This window comes from Paroedura picta, chromosome 1 (assembly GCF_049243985.1).
Source record: "Paroedura picta isolate Pp20150507F chromosome 1, Ppicta_v3.0, whole genome shotgun sequence".
Classification (NCBI taxonomy): Eukaryota; Metazoa; Chordata; class Lepidosauria; order Squamata; family Gekkonidae; genus Paroedura; species Paroedura picta.
Window position 1 is genome coordinate 128,069,725 of NC_135369.1, and position 12,703 is coordinate 128,082,427.

General features: G+C 41.2%; 1 protein-coding gene across 8 annotated transcripts in view; it reads right to left on the reverse strand.

The window, feature by feature from the left end:
- Nucleotides 1-12,703, reverse strand: part of GRIK2 (glutamate ionotropic receptor kainate type subunit 2) — a 624,521-nt gene that overhangs the window by 456,792 nt on the left and 155,026 nt on the right. Inside the window, exon 1 of one of the 8 annotated variants that reach the window (XM_077303354.1) lies at nt 5,494-5,607. The exons of the other annotated variants lie outside the window; for them this stretch is intronic. Coding sequence (XP_077159469.1) covers nt 5,494-5,596 — 103 coding nt within the window. The 5' untranslated portion in view covers nt 5,597-5,607. Of the gene's footprint in view, nt 1-5,493; nt 5,608-12,703 lie in introns of those variants that run through there. 8 annotated transcript variants of the gene reach the window in all.

The following is a 12,703-nucleotide window of genomic DNA, read 5'->3' on the forward strand; positions in this document are numbered from 1 at the left end:
TGGGTTGCCAGTCAAACAGAAGAACTAGAGCCTGATGCCCCATCTGCCTTTTCAGTCAAGCCATCCAGGACAATGTTTTGTTGGTGGTATCAACGGCACATGACCAGGTCCATCTCTACATGTAGATTATTTACAAGGGTGACCAGTTTCAATCCAAAACCCAAAGCTAGACTTAGGGGTATAGCTCTTCATAAATAACAGGAGCCTATTCACCATTCCTCCTAGCACCTTATCCTACCAAAGGGGATATTTCATGGAGATACGCATGAACCTAGCCACAAAGCAAATTCATCACAAAATTTGCCCTGTGTAGGATTCGTAGACTAAAGTTCATCATGGTTCTACTATCATGAAATTCCATGAACTTTTAAAGCAGCTCATGGTGATGCATGACAGTTTGTGGATAGAGCACAAAAAAAAAGAGGTTTAAGGGACTTTGAATTCCTTTAAACCCCTGCTTTTTGTTCCCTGTGAAAGTCACCAAAACAGCTGAGTGGTGGGGAGGGGTCTACTTCCCATGGCTCAGCTGTTTTGTGTTTTTTTATGCAGCCCTTTTAAACTTGAAAGATGGAGTGAAAAACAGTTTAAAGGGACTCAGCTGATTTTCACACTTTCTTGTGCAGCCCAATTGCAGTCACACCCCCTCCCCCAGCTGTTCTTGGTGCTTTCTGCAAAATCTGGTCATTTTAAAGGGGGTTGTGGAGCCACAGATTGGTTTAGATCACAAACAAACCTCCTGATTCGATTTGATTTATGGTTCAGCTACACACAACTAACTGACATGAACTGTTTTCTCCAGTTTGTGCCCAACCCTAATATTAATTATTTTAAACAGTTCTTTCCTGTTCTATTAGCGTACTGACACTTATTACTTTGATAAATCTATGGGTTTTGAAATAAATCTCAAGCAGCTCCTTCAAGACAAAAGGGGTGGTCTGCGTTCTTAATAAAACTACTTCCAGAATTTAATGGTCATTTTCACTTGGCTTAACATTAGCAAGAATTACAGGAAGGTCAAATATATAGCAATGAACCTTAATTCTCCAAGTACTGCACATGCATTATCAGGCTGGAAGATCTGTAATTCATACAATAATGACTTAAATGGAACTATCACACTTGTGGAAGATCACTAGGAATAGATGTGATCAATTTTATCCTTGAATTAGTCATACCACATAAATTTCAGTGACCTGTTACAAGTTCCATATGACCATTGTAGGGAGCAACATGCAATTCCCTTGACACATGCTGCTCTAAATAGTATTTAAAAAGAAATAAAACTGGTACCTTCTTTGTTTAAAAAGAGTACTTTCCAAATATAATGTTGGTAGTAGGGAATATTTTTATGGCCCCATTACTGACAGAGGTAGATTTTCAAGCGGCCTCTAATTTGTATTCATCAAGTTTCATCCCAACATCTCCTCCCCTTGCATTGTCCCATCAGCGCTCATCAATCGAGAATACTATGGAACTAATCTGACCCCAGTCACAGGGACCCATTCCACATGGCAGCAGCCCTACAGTTTACTATATCTCCCTAGAAAACAAAGCAGCAGTGGATTCGTTCCGCAATCACACCTTCCTGCAGAATAAAAATGAATGCCCGAGTCTGTTTCATGGCACAGCAAGACACCATGAAGCCAACCTTCTTTGCCCCCTCTTGGCAACTGTAGGGCAGGGAGGAGCTTGTTGGGCCCCACAGTGGATAAAGGAACATGGATTCTCCTGCATTCACTTAGCCCAGGTAACTAAGAGCCTGATCCTTGGCCCAGGCGGGGGCCTGACCAGCAGCTATGTCATGTGGAAGCGGGGATTTTCCCTGCTTCCATATGACCACCCTCTTGGCCTTTTCTGTCTGTGCAGAATTGGCCTGAGAGAAGAAATTATAGATTTCCAAAGCAAGGAATGTCTCCAAAGCAATGATGTCTATTGCCTAACTTACATCCATATTTCTAGGATAGATTTTTACATTTACTGAGCCACCATTCAGATCAGCAGAAAAACTCTTTGAAGTCATCTAGAAATTTTATGAATTCACCAAGGCCTGAGTGGGGCAAATCTAATTAGTCTCCTAGCATTCCAGAAAGTCATGGTCTGTCCTTGTGACAAGCTATTCATGCGGGCACAGCAATGTTTAAAAGATGGGTAGAAAAGTGGGGAAAAGAAGAAGCCCAGAAAAATACTTTTCAAAAGGAAGAAACAGTAGACAGTCAGGAGACATGTACATGGACCTCTTGAAATAAAGATGGCCAGTATTTACATAAGGATTTAAAACCCAAAACAACTCATTGATGCAGACCTCTAGTAACTTTTTAAAAACACGTCAGAACATGGTGTTTTCTGAGAAAGTTGATGCTACCTCGAAATACTACGTTGCATGACTATTCCAGGGAAAGTTGTTATTGGTAAGAAACCATTTAATCAAAAGTAAGCATTAAATCAACAATAAATATTTTATTTCCAAATGTTGGCCTTTATACAAACATCAGCCTTCATATTTATACCTCAGCCTGCTTATTCATAATGAAGATGTTATTCAGAGAAGCAGGGAATTGCATTCTGATCAAATTCTCTGTAGAAACAATGTATGGGGCCATGCCTTATGGGCTCTATTGTCAAGCATTCTTATAGTCTCTATGCCTAGATATGTCCTTTCCCTATATATTTGTTATGCTACTCTCACTAACTTGTAATTGCTTCTACAAATCAAGCCCAGGAGATTTTGTTTGTTCCCTTTCAATGTCTTTCAAGCACAACTTCAAAGAAACAGAAAAAAATGACCAAAAGTAAAGAAAATCAAGGAATTTGACTTACTGGGGGCTGAATTTCTGGCCCAAGCCAGGAGAAGAGCTCAAGAAAGCAGTTTGACTGCCGTTTGCTGTTTCTCCAGAAAGGCTCACATTTCAGGCTCAGCTGTGTTGGACTAGCCAACTAGCCAGCCTATGTACAAAAGGGTCACCCATGGAGAAAAGCTGTTATGCATGTGCCATGTCTGTGATCCCAGCAGCCTCTTCCTGCTTTCTTCAGGTCTCTCCCACACACCCTCTCTCAATATTGTTATAGTAGTTTTCTGTTCTGTATTTGTCACAGCTTAGGTGGGTTGGGCACTGGAATGGATCAATTTTTCAGGGGATAGGCCTGCGTACTCACTTATTTTGGTTAGGAACTCCCTTAAGGAGTCTTGTGATGGAACTGTCATATGGCATGCCCAGTTCAGGAGTTGTCATCTGGCTCTCACTACCTGATGGCAAGGGGAATCACCCAGCAGCCAGGGCCCAGGTGGCCCCACTGGAATTGCCACTCCTCAGTTACCCACCCAGCCAAGAGGCTCACGGGGAAGGGTTCACTGGGCAACAGGTAGGTAGTTTGATTCTGGATTCATCCCCATGCTACCCCAATGCCTCTTGGTTTGTTTCTAATAAAGCTGCAATCTTTTTCCTTTCAAAAATGCCTGTGGTATCTTTCCTTTTGCATGCTATCTCCCTAATAGGCACTGGGTCTGCAAACATAATATAAGGCTGAATTTTTCAAACCATTTATTTCAGTGCCAATGTATCTGTTTTACAGAATGTCATATGAAGACTGCTGCTCAAATGGTAATAGGATAATTATTTTTTACCAATTATTTATTCTAATTAGAATATCTTCCCTTTGGGAGTGACATTACTATGGTGCTGTGTGAAAGAAAAAAGTGTACGTACTCGGTATCGTGCCAACAGAATTCAACTGAACAAAAGATTCCCCTTTATCTATGTTGTATCTCACATTTGCCGGCAGGCAGCAAAGAACCCTTATTAGCAACAGTGAAGATATGTGGACTCTAATATCCCAAGCAATGCTTGAAGAACAGCAGTATCTAGAACACTGGAAAGAGGGAAGGGAAAGACTAAGCACAGCATGTATTATTGTTTAAGTACTTTGGCAAGCAAAACACTACTCCATGTATTCTGCTATGTTATATGCATATTGGATACCATATGCTGCATGCCATATGGAACCATAGCCACTATCAACTCCGTTTCATGTGGATCAGTACAACTCACATGATTGTAAAACAAAAAGCAACAAATGCAGCCACGGCATCACCAAAGGGTGCCAGACTGCAGCAGCAAAGGCACCTTGGGATCACAGAAGCAGGTGGAGGACTGTAAGAACCACACATTTTGTCTAAAAAAATGTCATTTTGTATCCACATTGAACATACAATGTGGATAGAAACGCTTAGATTTCTGTGTGTCTTTAAATGGGTTAAAATATTGTTGCCATTCAAAATGTTGCAGTAGCATTAAGAGATTTTGACTCAGAGACTTCCAGTACAATTCCAACCAGGTCTACTCTGAATGGAGCAAGGAAGTGCTACTTGACTTTCTACTGATTTATCAGGAGAGAACTACAGTTGAAGGACTCTAGCAGATGTGCTTATATAGTAAAATTTCAACAAGAAATTGTTCCCCATCATATCTTCAAACAATAAAGAAAGGACAACATGAGGATAGTTATTCACTAGGACAAACGGCAGGGATTTTTCTGAATTGTCTCTGGTATGCATGACTGGACCATATATTGTTACATCTGAGAAAGAAAGAAAAATATATACAATGTAAAAGTGAATTCTTTGCAAACACATAGCAGGGTACTCTTTGTTTACTTGATATCATACATCTTGTGGGGGTGAAAACAAGCCTTGTCGCCTTGGCAACAAGTAATTGTCTATGCGTAGTGAGGGAGATAAGTAGCTGCTAATGCAACATCAGCGACTCAATCAATATGTACTGTCGCTGCATACAGAAACCAAATGTGAATATGCTTCATAAATGGCTTTTTAGATTTATTCGTGGGGACCATAACAACAGAAAAGGATAAACACACAAAATGGCAAATTTCAGACACGTGCAATATTTTAGAATGCAGGCTTACCTTAGAAATGTGTGACAAACCACAAGCCTGCAGATCATTCACATATTGTAAATGTGTTCTAGAATATGCTCACACACAGCAAAACCAGGGAGTCATAGACTAGGCACTAAGGAAAATAATTTAATTAATTTACTTACTTACCTTATTTATCCCATGCCTTTCTCAGCTACATCATTCTCCGTTTCATTCTCACAAACACCCTGTGGGGTAGGTTAGGCTAAGAGTGTGTGACAGGGCCCAAGGTCACCCAGGGATCAAACCAGGGTCTCCCAGATCCTAGTCAGACTCTCTAACCCAGTCTTTTTCAACGTTTTGACTATAGATTTTTCAGGCTTTGAAGAATCTCAGAATAATGTCAGCTGGCCATGCCTCCCTGCCATGCCCCCCAGAGGTGACATGTCACTGGAAGTGACATCACTACCCATGTTAACAGGCAGGCTTGAGGAAGACTGAGGGTGGGAGAGACAGGAGGAGGTTTAAGCCAGGAGTAGGCATGCAGGCTCTGCCCCAACCAGGTGCAAAAACCATGCTCAGGAGGGGAAGGGGGAGCAATGGAAGTGGCTGGTTCCTTACCTTCTGGCCAATCTATTAAGGCAGGAGCAGATAGGCCACGGACTCCCTCTGAAGCCCCTGCAGACCTCCTGGGGTCCACAGGCAAACCAGACCCTCTAACCATTTCTCCACATTGGCTTTCCACTCGTTACAATATATCTGCAGAAAATATGATATCAGGTGAGCTAGACCTATTGCTATCCGTTACAAAAACCTGTGTCCTGACTGCAGCATGCCAGTGGTGTGACTTGATGAAAAAGAATCAGTCAACTTTCCTGACTACATATATTTTAAAAATCACCCTCCAACAAAGAGTTCAGCAAATATTGCAGCCTGTTTCTGTGTATATTTACTGGAAAGTTTCTACTCATTTTTGTAGAACATTCTTCCCAATAAATGTGTATCACATTTGAAGCCTTACATAATTACCACAGGCCTACAATCAAATATAAACATGGCCCAGAATCCATGCTTCTACCTTTCCTATGACATCTCATAGGACATCTCATACTATGGCTTGCATGATTTCTTTGAATTCCCTCACTCTGCCTGCAATAGGAGGAACTAACTTATGAACCAGTAAATTTGGATTAAGTGTCATTGATCTGTGTATATAGATTTTCCGCAGATGAATTTGTCCGGGTGACCCACTGGCCTACTCTATGATATTTAACATTTATTCATCACATTTCACTATAATTCTAGATTTGTTACAAAACAAATAACACTGTTAGGAGTGAGTCATATAGCAACAATTATAAAAGAAAAGAGGGATGATATCATGCAGAAATAGAACTGAAAACATGGCTTGCCCAGGAGTTTGTGACAGTGTTAGCAAGGAGAACAGTCTTGCAGATATTCTATGCTAAGGTTGCCATCCTACAGATGAGGCCTGAAAACTTCATTAAATTACAACTGATGAAGACAGAGATCAGTCCTCCTGGGAAAATGGCTGCTCTGGTGGCTAGTCAGAACCATATGAGCACATGAAATCATCTTACAAAACAGGAAGGTTGGTAATGGAAGTGTGGGGCACGTCAGCAACAAGAAACCTGTTTGCAGAACAGCATAGATGGGAGTTACTGCAGCAGGCAGATAGACCAGACCCATTATCTCAATCACAGAAGGTTCAGCATGTAACCACATGAGACCTGTCACAGCATTTTGTTACATACAATAAAACTACTATCTAAACATTACAGCAATCATGCAAAGAAGACGGGGGCAAGGGGGGAAGGTTGTCACACTCACACAATTTATTCCTGATTTTTCGGGCATTTAATCCACAAGCACTGGGATGCATTCAGGCACAATTATTCCACATGTCTGTCCCTCCTCTGCATTTTTGCAGTGGTAGTCAGTTTATTTTTCCCCACCTATGACTAAAACAGGATTTTAGTGGAGGTTGCAATCACCATCAGTGGTGTCTCCAGTGGCATCATAGCACACACATCCTTGTTATTTTTTTGTGCATGGTTATACCACTATATTGATATCATGGCTACATTTTGTAATGATAGGTTTAGCCAGTTTTCTGAATTCTCACAGTAGTGTTGGCAGGTCCCCTCTGGCCTCTGGTGGAGGGTTGGAAGTTAGGATTGCCAGCTTCAAAGTAGGAAATTCCTGGAGATTTGAAGGGTGAAGACCAGGGAGGATACAGACCTCAGTGGGGTAATATGACAAAGACTCCTCCCTTCAAAGCATCCCTTTTCTCCAGGGGAACTGATCTCTGTAGTCTGGAGATGAGCCATAATTCCTGGAAATCCTGAGGTCACACAAGGAGACTGGCATCCCTAATTCCCAGCTTTCTTTAAAAAAACAAAACAAAAAGAAACCTCTATCTTCATCTTTTTTAAAGATATAAAGGAGGAGATTAAAGATTTAATTTTTTTTTATTTAAAGTAAAAGCTGGGAATTCAGAGAACCTGCTAAATTATCATCACAATGCTGTACTGATATGTTAGTTCCTTAAAAAAAGAAAACCAAACCATAAGCATTCAAGGCGGGGGGAGGGAGTGGTTTGATGATGCTGACAGTTCCATCATCATGGGGCAGAGGTGAGAGGGAGTGGGGCGGGGGGACTGAAAATCAACCCAACAGAAACATTATGCATGAGGGAAAAGGCAACTCAAAATTGGCTTCCAGAAAAAGATCAAGATTAAAATGTATTCAAAAGAACCTGGGGGGGGGGGATGAAAACTGAGGGCACAAAACTGTGTGTGGGAATCTGGGGGTAAACCAAAGCCTTATGGATCCAGAAACAACTGGGGGGGGGAGCCCCACACAGAAAAGCCTTGGTTTAAAAAAAACAAAAACCCTACCAACTACAAAATGATATTCCTTTCAAATAAACTTCTGTAACTGGGATCCTTCCAGCCTCCTAGGAGGAGGCATTTGCTGTGCACTACTAATGATTTTAACTGAATGCCACACAGGCGCTTTCTGGAAACGCATACAGCCACATCCTATGATGCTGTTGATAGCTGTCTGGCTGACTCTCATTTCTGAAGAATTAATCAGTGCTGGGGAAGAATGAAATTAGGCTGTGCTCTGAGAATGCACTTCATTTTCATGCAGCAGAACCAGCCCGTTATTTGCTATTATGACAAGTTCTGCATTGTTAGCACACTTGTACAATCTCAATTGAAGTCCAGTATTTCATGAATGCTGCTCATTTCTAAACTATTTACAGCTACCAATAGCAAAAGTATCATGTTTTATAGCCATTTTTCTCCACTGTGTCATACAGTTTCAGTGAGACACTTTAATGTCATTCTCTAGTCTGTTGTACTGAAGCAGAGCCTGTTTGCTTTCAGACAAATCTGCATAAACGTAACAGGGCTAATTTATTTCCTCCCTACAACACACACTCTCTCTGTCTCTCTTTGCTTGTAAGAAATGGGGAGTATTATGTTACCGGAGTGAAACCATTTCTATTTCAGGTCTTGAGCAATATTTTAGTGATGTGGCAGTAAGCCTGGCAAAATAATGTCAACATAATCTACACAGCAAAAAAAAAAAAAAGAAAAAGAAAAAGAAAAAAAGGGGGGGGGGAAGAAATGTCAGCCAATATTGCCAAATGGCAAATGATTTTTACAGTTCAAGGAGATTTCTTATAAATCTGTTAGCGCAGACAACACAAAACAAAACTGGAAAATTTAAGTCTTGGGGACAGGACTGATCAATATGAACTACAACTTTTACATTTAGACAGTGATAAGAAGTGGAGTTTAGTGGGCACGTATTTGTTTCTACAAAGCTCTCCCCACCCTTTCCAGTAGATACGCTTGATTAATCCTATTGGCAAAAAGATATGAGAATCAATATTGTTTTAATGTCAAAAAATGAATTACTTGAAGAAAAGTGTGTGTTTATCTTTCTGTACAGCTGCAACAACAGAGCAGGTCTCTCTACAAAACTGAAGTCTAGAAGCATTTTGATTAGGTACTAAATAAAAGACTCCTAAAATCAATGGACCATGATCTTGATCGTCTTCAGCAGTTTGCCTATTCTTGGATCAAGTTCAGCTGATTCCTAAAAAGACAAGGTGAAAGACTTCTGATACCAATATCCTGTCTTACATCCACTTGAGATTTATCACCTCTTTTTGTAGAGAAGTGTGGGATATTGGTGCATAATCTACAAACAAAAGGGACATACAGAGTTAAGAAAGGATTTAAGACATGTGTTTACCCGCCTGTGTGTGCATGTTTCTGTATGTCTGTAAATTCTGTAAATAGTGGTTTTTCTGGATTAGCTTTCAAGCATGTAATTTCCTTTGTGCAATTTAAAGTTGTGTAGCCCAGGAAAAGTCTTGGATCTATCTGACTGTGGCTTCTTCCACATGATGAGATTTCTGTGTTGCTTTAATTAGTGCAGCAAAAGCCAAGCCAGGTGCATTGGCATTGGAACTTTCACATATTGGATATTTCAGCACACTTTCCTATGACTTTCTCCAATTTGTTCCTAGTGTGCATATTCTGCAGCAACTCCTCATTCTTTCTTCAAGGTATAGTTGTCAAAACTGCTATTGCCATAGACTGTTCTTTTCTTTGCACATGTGCTAAAGAGCTATAATGATTCTATTAACATTTGTACCAATTCCATATGAAGGCTCAAAACTCACACTGCCTCGTGCTTCCAAACGTGTGTTTGTAAGCAAACTTCCTGGTGGAAGACCCTTCCCACATTTTCCTGCCATCTCATTGCAGCTTTTTGCCTCCTGACAAAGCAGCAAAGGGGAACAGGTCGAACTTCTTCTCCTACTCCTTGGCTTGTAATTCACAACAATCCACCAATCACAGCACAGCAGTTGTCTCAGGGAATCAGACGTTCATCCCCCCTCCGAGCCCCCAAATTAATTATTTTTTAAAGTGTACTTCCACATTGCTATGCAGTAACATGACAATGTTAAAGTATTTTTAATGAAAAATTATCAATTCTGCGTTGCTATGGAGAAACAACACAACAATAAAGCATTCCCCCGCCTTTGGGTTTCATGTTGTTTTGGTCTCTATTTATGTTCTGGTAGAATTATGAGAGGCTGGACATGGTGACTGGACCTCAAAGAGTGTATAAACAGTAAGGCTTAAAAACAAAGTGCATGGATGCCTAGCTGATCGGGAGAGGCCTGATTCATCACGTGCACTCCTCCTTTCCCTGTTCATTCCCCACAGCCAGAAAACACAAACAGGACTGTATTTTGTCTGCCCAATCCCAAAAAGATCATGGACACTTAAGGGAACATTTTATTTCAACTTAGGCAAAGTAGCTTTGTGGTCCAACAGCAACTTGGACTGTAACATTAAAAAAATATATACTGAATAGGAAATGAAGAGGGGAGGACGGGCATGAAGGCAGGCAAAATTCTACAGGGACTATTGTATGTTTCTCCCTCCACACAGGCTTGCCTGGTTGCTCCCTGATGTGGAGCATTATACTAGGTAGCAAATCCAGTTTTGGCAGTTTCCCTCATCTCAAGGCAAATTTGGCCAAAACTCAAGCCAGCCCCTGGACAGCCTCAGGTTGCTGATAACACCATGTGGAAGCAACACTTAAAACCCATCAGCAACCAGAGGCTGTCCAGGGGCAGATTCCTCATGCGGAATTGGTCTTGAAATAGTTAAGTGGCAACAGACTGCTGACATACAAATAAGATCCATCCAGCTATCTTGCTCCTTCCTTTTCATTTCCAGGCAATTGTGACAATATTGTACACATCTTTCCCATTAATTATGTGTAACAGACTTAAAAAAAAGAAAACTGGGAAGAAGCAGAAGAACTGCTTTTTTTTGTTTCTATACCCAACTTTTCACTGGGTAATAAATAAGTAGTAATGTATTGTTACACTGTCATAGTACAATAGCAGCAATAATTGTTTGTTTAAGAACTCCCAAAACACCCTGTGGAGACATACCATGGAAAATGCCATATGTCTGTGGCTGACAGTGGGCAAATGGCTCTAAGGTGGGCAGGATTATCTTATGTAGGTTTCTCAGAAAAAAAGAGGGGGATTCCCACATGGAAGCCGCCAATAAGAAGCCACACCTTCTTGTGGAAGATAGTCCAGTTCAGAACAACATTTTATTTATTTATTTATTTATTTATTTATTTATAATTGGATTTATATACCGCCATTCGCCAAAAGGTCTCATGGCGGTTCACAATAAAATATAAAATCAAAGTAAAATCACATAAAATCCCATAAATACCCCATTATTACAATAAAAAGATGGCATTCTATTCTATAACTTTCCCCACTTTCCCCGCTTGTTCAGAGAGAGGTCGGACGTTAATTCTGTAAGAGAGAGAGGAGAGAAAGACTGCCCCATGGATTAGGGATCTTGGATGAAACCCGGGCTCTGCCCTGGCCTCAACCATATGCCATGGAACAGACATTTTCAGAATGATCAAACTGCCATCTAGGAATTGACTCAAGGAGCAGTTCCTGAAAGTATGGTGAGTTTCAGAAAGAGGGTATCATGGGGAACTTTACCACATGGAGGAGGTTGTGCCAGGCTGGCACCTGGTGTGAGGCCCACGGCAAAAAAAGGGGAACACGGATTTATCTGCATTCCCTTGCCAGGTTCCAACTGATAGCCCGAGTCACACCAGGCCCAGGTGATGACCAATGTCTTTCAGAGCGGAAATTTGTCCCACCCACCTACCCCATCCAGATGAATGGTAATTCAGGCTGAATTCTAGCTGCAGAAGCAACTGGGAAATGACAACAGGGAATAACAGTGAGGCAGATGTAAGATGAAGAAGCTTACAAATAGAAAGCTAGAGTTCCTTCCTCAATCATAAGGAATTAGATTTCCTTGATTAAGAACTGGAGCATATTCTCATAAGAAACAGAGCTTGTCATCTAGTCCAACCTCCTGCACATCTCAGGAAATTCATAACTCCTTTCCACCCTGCAACTACCCCCCAATGACTCCTGCTCTTTGCCCAAAGGAAGGCAAAAAATCTCCAGGATCCCTGGTCAGTCTGTTCTGGAGGGGGGGGGAGGAGGAGGAGGAGTACTGCTGGTTCTTATATGCCACTTTTCTCTACCTGAAGGAGTCTCAAAGTGGCTTACATTCACCTTCCCTTTCCTCTCCCCACAACAGACACCCTGTTCCTTCCTGACCCCAAAGTGGCAATTGGCATTACGCTGAGCAAGTAAGAAAGGACCATAAGAGATCCTCCCTGTCATATAATCTGCATTGCTGTCTCATTAAATTTATGTGAGCATTAGGGATTAAAATATTAATTCACAGACAACCCCTTGAGAAATAGCAGCAATATCCACAAATGTTCACAGAATGAAATTAATTTAATCTGAAAGAGATATATTTGTAGCGTATGTAAACAGGGGGATAGTAGGAAGGAAAAAAATGTTCCTGGATCAGAACTCTGCCCCACCTCAACATGCATAAGCACCACTCTTATAAGGGAGGGAGAAAGAGCCAGCCAACCCCATACCTCACAATGCTTGGCTGAACAACCCCCACAGTTCTGCAGGAACTGATAGAAGTCATGATGCTCTGAGTTGTGCTCATTGGCCAGAAACAAAGTTTCCCAAGCTAAGAACAGCTTGCCCAGGGTGAGTGTGGTCATTCTTCCCCATATATGACTAGTCCAAGGGGGCAGTCCATTCCCCAGAGGCTATATTGACCAGTCCGACCCTGTGTACATTATCACTTCTCAAATTCAGCATCCTGCTTCATATCTTAAAAACTTGTCTGTT